General features: G+C 34.5%; 1 protein-coding gene and 1 long non-coding RNA gene across 2 annotated transcripts; one reads left to right on the top strand and one right to left on the bottom strand.

Annotated features, from left to right (window-relative positions):
• Positions 348–1,418, top strand: LOC107640552. Its single transcript, XM_016344064.1, has 5 exons — positions 348–408; positions 471–524; positions 645–889; positions 985–1,188; positions 1,317–1,418. Exons 1-5 carry the CDS (start codon positions 348–350, stop codon positions 1,416–1,418), a joined length of 666 nt encoding a protein of 221 aa, XP_016199550.1.
• On the bottom strand, positions 4,294–8,633 carry LOC110271953. The gene is made up of 3 exons (XR_002362818.1): positions 8,231–8,633; positions 7,624–7,693; positions 4,294–6,989 (listed from the first exon to the last, which is right to left on the bottom strand). It is a non-coding gene; the product is annotated as an uncharacterized LOC110271953 (long non-coding RNA).

The following is a 9,948-nucleotide window of genomic DNA, read 5'->3' as shown; positions in this document are numbered from 1 at the left end:
TGCTATTTTATGTCCAATGCCTTCAAAGTATTTTGGAGACTTGGAAAATATTGTCTCTTAGTTAATTAGGAAGCTAGACTCGCAGTTAGTGAGACTAGCAGTAGAGACTTCAAGCTAGAAACTTAGCTATCTATTTGAAATATATAGGTTTTTGATGGATGTGTCCAAGAATTGGATGGATACACCACATCATGAAAAAGAATATCAACTCGGTGTAGAAAAGTTTTTACACTTTGCTTTTTCATCACCGAAAATTCCTCAAGGAGAAGAAATTCAATACCCATGTGCAAAGTGTTGTAATAGACTTTGGTTAAGGAGAGATGTCGTGTATGACCATTTAATATGCGATGGAACAAAATGATTTAAGTTCTGATGATGAGGGAGAAGATACAAGCGAGCTAAGTGCAAGTTCAACGAAAAAAGGAATGAGTCTTGACATGTATTTAAGGTACATGGGATAAATTTGGAAGATGAAGATGAGAAAGATGAGGAAGATGAGCTTGATGATGCTGCAAATGATGGGGGTAATGGTGGACAAGCTAGTAATAAAGGTGTTTTTCTTGTTTTACCTTATTGTCAAAATGTAGCTTGTATTACTTCTAAGTTGATTTGAGTTAAAATTCTGTTATTTTAATCGGACTTAGGCACAATAAAGAAAAAAATTTATGGAAAGACTATGTGCAAAAAGCTTCATGCCACTTATTTTAATGATCGACGGGAGGTGGAATTTTTTGGAGAGCAGCCTATAGGTCCAACCAAGGAGGTCGTATCTAACCTCAACCAAATTTTGGGCACAACAGTTAGAAATCCTCGTTTTGTGACTTTGCTATATACTAGTTGGCATGGTGTGCCTAAAAACCTCAAAGAGGACATGTGGGAGTATGCCAATGTATGTAAATATAGCATTATAGATAATTTTTTTAAAATTTATTTGTTACTTTATTTATGCCAACCTTTGACATTCTAATTTGTTGTCTTGTTTAGCAAAAATTCATTCTTCCAATAACTTCAAAGCCGTGGGTAATGAAGGGATTTTGTCGTGCATGGAAAAAATACAAAGGCGAAATAAAAAAGGAACATTTCTTGAAGTACAACACAAAGAAAGAAATGATAAAGAATCGACCGTTAGAGATCCTTGAGGTTCAATTTTGCAAACTAATTCGGTATTGGAGTCTTCCGACTGTCAAGGTAATATTGTCTTTTAGTTCTTTATGTGATTAAACTTGGTGTTTTGAAAAAAGGTAATGTGATTTTGAAAAAACAAGAAAACATGTTTATTAAGAATAATAACATCTCTTTTTCATGTTTATATTTAGGATGTGTCTACTAAAAATGCTGAAAATAGGTCAAAGCAAACATGTCCTCACCCGATGGGTTCCACAAATTTTGGAATAGTGCGCAAGCAGCTGGTAATATAACTTATTTTTTTGTGATTTCTCATATATATTCATGTTGTACTTTTCTAGTTAGTATGCTTCATGTAAATTTTTCTATATGTACTCTAGCACGACTCTAAAGAGAACAGTGAAGAACCATCAAGAGTTGAAGTTTTCATAGCAACTCGCACAAGTAAAAAAGGAAAAGAAATTGATGCTAAAACACAAAGCACAATTGTGAGTTGTTTGTATTTGTATTTGGATTTGTACAATATAAATTCTATAGTGATTTCTATTAATATTGAGTTAATGCAGCTTTGTATTTTATTGCTCCTCACTTTTGACAGGCTGAACTTCAAACCCGCATAGAGGCAGGGGAAAATAATGAGGATGCATTTGTAGGAGTGCTAGGAAAGGACCAACCAGGTCGAGTTCGTTGTTATGGGGCTTCGATTACAAGAATCTCTCTTAAAAAGGATGAGGAGATTCGACAAGTCAAAATTGAATACAATGACAAGGTTGAATCATTAGAGAAGAAGATGGACGGTGTATGTAGTTTATTAAAGGTATTGGTGCACCAAGTCAACCCTGGAATGAGTGAGGAAGAGGTAGCAGCCTTAGTGCAAGCTGCCCAAAATTCTCATTTGGATGCCTCAAGTAGCAGACCAAGAAATACTCATCGCTCCTCCAAATCAACTCATATTCCACCCAAAGATGTAAGTAACTATCTTTGGATATTCGATATATTTCCATTCAAAGTTGTTGACTTATTGTTGTTGTTGATTTTGGATATTTGATAGTGAGATAAAAGATTATAAATGGTGCTAATGGTGTTGAATTGGAATCTGAATTCAAAGTTGTTGACTTTTCAGTAGTGTTTTGTTTGGTATCTAGTGTGGCATTGAATCTCAATTTTGGAAAACACAAGAATTCTTTGAAGATTTGCACTTTTTCCTAATCAAATTGGAAAAAGGAAAAGAAAAGAAACCATAATTGAATTTTAATGGTTTTATTTGTATTGATTTTTGTAGACTCCAGAAGGAATTAATGGCTCTCATGGTATATCTCATTTTGCTTGATTTATTTATTGGGGATTGGTCTTTTCTTTCTTTCTTTTCCCACCTTAAATATTAATCAGAAGAAGGAATCAGTTATAGAATTGATCCATATGCAATTTGTATTGATTCTCCAGTTGCTAGTATAAACTTATGGTGCATGTGACTGCAAGTGCAATATAGGGATACAAGAATGGTTAATTTGGTTGTGAAATATATTAGGAGTTAGGGTGATACATGCCATTGTTGAGTAAAACATGTGACAGTTGCAGTAAAAAAAAAAAGGGAGAGGGGGCAGTTTGATTGTTAGCTTCCTATATCAGTACCCTTTCCCTTTTTTGAAAACTTTAAGAACAAAAAAAGTATAGTGCCTTTCAATGAAAGAAAAGCCTTTGCTGGTTACAATTATTGTACTACTATAAGGCAGTTTGTTGATAAAACAATTATTGCTACTAACATTGCTAATGTGTAATATATGTCTTTTCATTTTTTGGTTTGGTATAAGATGCACTAACACACAACAATATTTAAAATTATGCAGGGCAGTGCTGAAAACAATTTCTCTCACAATGATGATCAGTAATCATGAAGTTTTATATTTTGTAATGAAGTGTAAAGGAAGTAGATAATGTAACCCATGTTGGAATTGTAATTCATGTATTAGGAAATTGCTAGTGGATGAGACTTTGATTTTTGGTATTTTGTTAGAGTATATCATGTGATCAAACACTTTTTCTGTGACAAGTTTATGAAGTAAGGATTAGTTGATTTAAAATTAGTAGTCATCTTTTAAATTTTAAAATTATCTATGATTTTGTAAGGTTTATAAAAAAAGAGTGCCAATAGGTACTGAACTAACTTACAGCCACGCTTTAAAAGAGTGGCCATATTGTACAACAGCAATTAACAGCCACGCTTATAGCTGTAATTTAGTTCAGTACCTATTGGCATGCTTTCAAAGCGTAGCCATATCTCCACTTGTTGCCACGCTTTGAAAGCGTGGCCATAACGTTACAGTGGGCATCAACAGCCACGCTTTAAAAGTGTAGCTGTATCTCACAGCTATTGGCACGCTTTAAAAGTGTAGCCATATGTCTTGCTATTGGCACGCTTTTAAAGCGTAGCCATATGGCATGCTATTGGCACGCTTTAAAAGCGTAGCCATATTTCACACATATGGCCACGCTTTTAAAGCGTGGCGATCTTTAAAAGCTTGGCAAGAAAAAAAGCATGACGATAGGTCACCAAAAGCGTGGCGATAGAGCAACTGGCACCCTTGCAATTGTGACCCTTTCAAAAGCGTGCTGGTAGCTCAAAAAGCGTGGCGAAAAGCTATACGCCTTTTTGGACTTTTCGCCATGCTTTAAAAGCGTAGCAAAAAGCTTGTTTTCTTGTAGTGGATTACTAGAGCCATAATGTCCAACATTTAGTGATAATTCTTGGGTTGTTAATTGTTCTTGTTTCCACTAACTTGTTGCTAAGGTAATTAGCAAGCAAGCTAGGATTTGTGGTTTAAGAAAACTTATGCTCATTTAACTTACTCTCCAATGTGAGGGTTGACTTAGTGAGATTAATCCATCATAATTATCATAGTTGTGGTTATGGTAAGGAAGGGATTCCATAACTCATCCCAAGTCAAGGTTTTATTTATGTTTTGAACTACCTTTCCATCAATTTTGAGTGTTACTTGTCCATATTACATACATAGTTCTTTAATTCCTTCATTAGTTTATTAATTGCAATTTTGTCTAGTTCTTTTATCTCTTTATTTGTTGCTTCCATCTTATTGAAAACTCCCCTTGTTTCCCACAACCAAAATTGTGTGCACTCCTTGGCATTAGTTCTTAGGGAAGACAACCCGGGAGTCTAAATACTCTCAGTTCATATTTGCTTTGAATTGCGACAATCTTTACAATAATAATTTGACTATTGGCCAATTGTTGGTTCGGAGCTATACTTGCAACGAAAGATCTATTTGGAGAAAATCCTAACCTACAATTTGGTCCTAGTCAGGTCTCTACTCACAAGCTGACCTGCCCCTTCTCTCTACTTTCTTCCTAATTCGAGGTAAAATTATACCACTAAACTTTTGAATTCTTTCTCTATTAACAACCCATCTACTCATCAAATAAACCCTAATTTCTTCTAGCATAGTTACAATAGGCTTTTTCCTAGACTCTACTATTGTACCATTAAAGCTTTCACACATGTTATTTACAAGAGTGTTACATTTAGAATAATAGTTAAACCTGGGTCTACTCCAATATTTGGGAGCAATAGCATTCAGATGCCTGTGAGCTTCAATATTGACCTTTTGGATGACTACCGTCTCTCTCTCCCATTCCTTCTAGTGTGTAGCCTTTGCACATCTCCACATCAATTGCTTCAAGTGAAAGCCAGGAAACTTTTTCCTGAAGTTACTGTACAGATGTCTTACATAGAACCTGTGGTCTACACTTGGGATAACTTCGTCAAAAGCGGATAGTAATCCATAAAAAAAGAGGTAAAAGTTTGTGTTATTACAATGTTATTTATCAGAATTAAATGAATTACTAAACATAAATTAATACAATAATTGTTTACCTTCTGTTGATCAGACCTGAAGGTTGATCTTCTAATAGTTTCATAGCCAAAATCATCAATTAGCAGGTGGAGAAACCATTTCCAGGTGTCTTTGGTCTCTACCTCAACAACGGCATATGCAATAGGAAGCATTTGATCATTAGGGTCCCACCCTATCGCAGTCAACAACTGCCCCCCTTGAGGTGTCTTGAGAAAACAGTCATCCAATCCAATAAATCTCCTATAGTGCAAAAAACTCTTTTTGCAAGCATCTAGATATACATATATTCTTTGAAAAATGCAGAAGTTGTTCAATGAAGAGTGTTGAACCTCGTTCTCAAAATCAGGGGACCTCTGTACCTTGAGCTTCACTGTTGACCCTGGGTTAGCCCTTAGCAACTTTGAGCAGTAATCAGCTATCCTCTTATATTGAGTCTTGTGAGTTCCTTGTATTTCATCCAATGCAACTTGTCTTGACCTAGCTGCCATTGACGTTGTCACAGTCAGATTCCACATCCTTTGTGCCTTGTTCACCAATTCCTTTTTCTTCACTTTTGAGTTTTGCTCCATCTTCTTTTTAAAAGCTCTACTCAGCCACGGAGTATGCAATATTCCAACCCTATGTGTCTGGTCACAAGTATGCTTAAGATTCATAGACCTAAGCTGCCAAGTTGTTTCCTCACCATTTTTACATTATATAACCAAAAAGGGCAATCCTGTTGACAAACCACCCTCACTCTAACCAAGTCAAGCTTGCCATCCCTGATCCCCCTTCTTGATTGTACTGCATAGGCTATTACAGTGTCTTTAAATTCCTCTCTTAAAGAAAATACAGTTTCTACCTCCCACTTATAGCTCCTCATGTCTTTTACATCCTTATGAATTGGATACCTCCTACTTTCATAGTCATCTTTCTCTTCTCCATCTTCCTTATCTTAACCACCACCAACCTCATGCTCTGAATTCAATTCATCACTATTGAAGCCTTCCTCATCATTGAAATCACCATTCACAACTCCTTTGCCTTTATCAACCCGAAAACCATCCTTAACACCTCTTAGTTCCTCAAACCCACTCTCATAATCATATTCCTTTTCACTATTTGTAAAATGAATGTCATATGCACTGTCAACCTCAAAATTAGATAGAAGAAACTCCTCATCGTCACTGTCATCATCACTGTTTAATTCATTTCATGTATTTTCAGCAGCTACATTTGGGTGCACCTTATCTCCTTCATTAATTTGTTGCAAATTATCGAATTGGACCTGTTCACCTTGTTGACCTTCATAAACTACCAACTGATTCCAAGGATTTTCCTCTATTCTGCCCCCAACATCAATATACCCAACTTTAGAAACACCTTCAGCATCGGCAACCTCATGCACATCTCAACATGACTCCTCAATTCTGCTATTCTACACATCTCAAGTGCACCTCTATCAACAACAAATAACTTTAGAGCTTTCTCTAACCATTCAGCTGTTGGATCCTTATACCAAAGAGCTAATATGTTAGAATTTTTGTACCCAAATTGCCTTAACTTTGCATATGCCTCAAATACAGACCAACAATCACTCTCAACATCTTCAATAAGTGTCTTTTGTCCCTTATATACTATAGTGTCCCATTATCATACCCAGATCGATTCCCATGATAGATAGTTAGATTGAAGCTTCCCATCCTCTAAAATCAAAGGTCTATGAGGTACAAAACGAAAAAAGAAAAAAGTTTGAACCAAACCCTAGCAGTTTTAGAAAACTAATGGAATCCATTACAACATTATTAAATACAAGCTCCACAAAGCCGAAAATAAATCGCAACTTTCACAGACAACACCAAGTTTAACAACTTCACTACAACAGCAACGCATTCAATAATGCAATGGTGCATACATACCTGAATCGCAATGACAACAGCGAAACAACCTTATTCCACACCCTTGCTAATGCAGTCCAAATGCAGGAACTATACCCCCCCAGGCGACGATGAACCTCTATTAGGGCATCATTGAAGATGAAACATCAGTTTTTGAATGTGTAATGTAAATGAGAAAGTGAATAAGTTCGGCGGGAATGTAAAGAAGCGTTAAAGACACAAGGGGCAAAACTGACCAAAAAAATTTGCTATTGGAACGGAGGATGATTTTAAAGTGTTTATGAACATTGAGGATGATTTTAATAACAAAAAAGGTCGGGGACAATTTTGATTTTAACTCCAGACTTTAGAGACGAAAAAGTACTTAACCCTAAAATTAACAACACATGAGAGTTGTTAAAGACTGACAACACTTGAAAAACTTATTACCATCCCTATTCTAAAGTTAAAGATGAAGCATATCAAATCATGTAACTTTAGTTCTTTGAAACTTTTTTCTTCTATTTTTTAAATACATTTCAAAAAACTTATATTATGTTACTAAAAACTTATCACTCAGTTCACTATCATTAATATATCCCCCAGGTGCTTGTAACAAAATTCATGTCCAATACCATTATAGTTTGTATAGGAGATTTGATAAATGGAGCCTGTTAATTTGATTAAAGATATTGGACCCTTTTTATTCTTTTAAATAAACTACTTAAAATAAAAGAAAAAGTACAAGAATAACAAGGCATTTCAATGGTTACCGCTTGAAAGCTGAGGCATTTGAATGCATGATGGAACTTTCCTGTGCAGTTAACTGTGGGAGTTTTGAGACTGCAGTTTAGACGAATATACTAGCATCATTATTTTCAATAGTGGCTTCAATCTTCTGCTGCGTTAGTTTCAAGCACTAGGAAGATATTTTTTTTTAAGTTCTTAAGAGCATGTAATTAGTTTCAAGCACTAGGATTCATACGATTACAAGCTTAAACAAGATAAAAATCTTGCATAACAGAGAATTAATATGGAAAATAAACACCAAAAATAAAGAATTGAATCATATTTATGATTTAAGCCTGCAGTTTCCAGAAAGACAACACTCTTACTATAAAAAGAAAATTAATTGAAATTGCAATATTAGACTATCACTATCTTATGATCAGTCTAATAAGTTTTAACTTCATCTGTGAACAATTGAACACTCAATCATAAAGTTTAAGGGAGAAAGATCACAGAATTACTAAGAAAAGCCTAAGATGACAATCGATCACTAATTATATGCAAAAGTTTTTACCAGTAATTAAAGAGATTGAAGGAATTAGAATGAAATATTCTCAAAAGAACAAAGGAAAAAGAAGGAAAAGAACCTACCTCACAAGTCTGCTGGAGGAGAAACTCGCAACATAGTAGCACGATGGACAAGATTGCCGGCATAGGAGAACGCCACTGGAAGAGACGTTGTTGTTAGAAGAGACATCACAGGAGGAGACGTCGCCAGAAGAGATCATCACTGTTAGAGGAGACGTCGTAGGAGGAGATCGTCGCTGGAGGAGACGTCGCAAGAGGAGGTCTTCGTTGCAGGAGATCATCACCAGAGAAAATCGCCGCTGGAGGAAACGTCGCTAGAGAAGGTCGTTGTTAGAGGAGAATGTCTCCAAAGGAGAACGTCTCCAAAGGAGAACGTGACAGAAGAGATCGCAACAGCGGAACTTCAACCTTTCTCTCACAATGGCAACGTTTCAATGTATAAGGAGAGTTAGATTAGGGTTGAAGTTTTTATATACAGTCATAATGGCGGTTTAAAACCGCCAGAAAATCACCAAAAATTGCCATTTTAACGCAAATTAATTATGCCAACAAAATAAAATGCCACAATACTTAAATATTAAGACGGGTCTATAAAATCCCATATTATTAATGTCATTTTAAACATCTTTTATTTTTAGATTTTTTAAAAAAATATTATAAAAATAATAAAATTATATTTTCAATTTTATTTTTATTTTTTTACAAAATTTTAAAAATTAAAAATATTAAAAATGAAAACAAGAAATAAAAAATGTAAACCAAATGCATCCAAACATACATGTTCTCTTCATTCTCTCTTGTTTCTTGCAAGGACAACTGTTGTTGGAGATGTGTTTTTATTAATAGTTTACTAAAGATTTCTTAGCTAGTTCTATTAGTAACCGCCATTGATGATGTGAAAATCCACTACCATCTAACATGCTATTAACAGAACTATCTATCTAGCAAACATTTATGTTCTTCTCTTCATATGAATTGAAGTTTTAATAATATGACGATTGTCACAAGCGTGCGTGCATGAGGATAACTTCTTCCGATAAATTAAACATAATCTCAATCATTTTTAAATAGAGTATAGTTATCCTCACGATATAAACTATTTTGTCAACTATAAAATGTCAAGGCATATAACGAGAGTGCCTAGTTAATAAAATATATATGTATATGTATTATATATAGACCATATTTTAATCTAAACATGAAATAATTCAACGTCAGAAAGGTGAGAATCCGACGTAACATCATACGATATCTCTATTTGCAATAATTGAGAGCTTGCTTCCACTCAAATAATGGTTATGAGTATTCCACGTTTATTTAAGTTTGTCCGCTCAAAGTGTAATTTTGAGTTGGGATACATACAACATATAGTTTTCTCATATTTATATCGTGTATATATAAAGTCTAAATAATTAAATACCACTCTTTTCAAAATTTATTATTCATTTTTCTATAAACTACTTTTTATATGCCATTGTTTTCGCGCCATGTTGACATATTTTATTGTTTTTTGCTGAATAGGAGGTTCTAAATGCAAAAAATGCTTTAGTATAAAAAATTTTAAAGGGAGCCACACAAAAGGCTCTAAAGTCTAAACTAATCGGAACAATATCTTCCAACACAAAAAAATCCTAAATGTAAAGGCGTCCTCGATACGAAAGTGCCTTAATTGATTTAGCAAAATAAATTGATAAAAATACACATAGCATTAGTTGAGTACATAAATAATTCGAATTTTTACACTATTTATACCGTATTTATGTTAAAAGCAAAGATTTTGA

Source organism: Arachis ipaensis, chromosome B05 (assembly GCF_000816755.2).
Source record: "Arachis ipaensis cultivar K30076 chromosome B05, Araip1.1, whole genome shotgun sequence".
NCBI lineage: Eukaryota > Viridiplantae > Streptophyta > Magnoliopsida > Fabales > Fabaceae > Arachis > Arachis ipaensis.
This window is presented reverse-complemented; position numbering and strand designations above follow the sequence as displayed.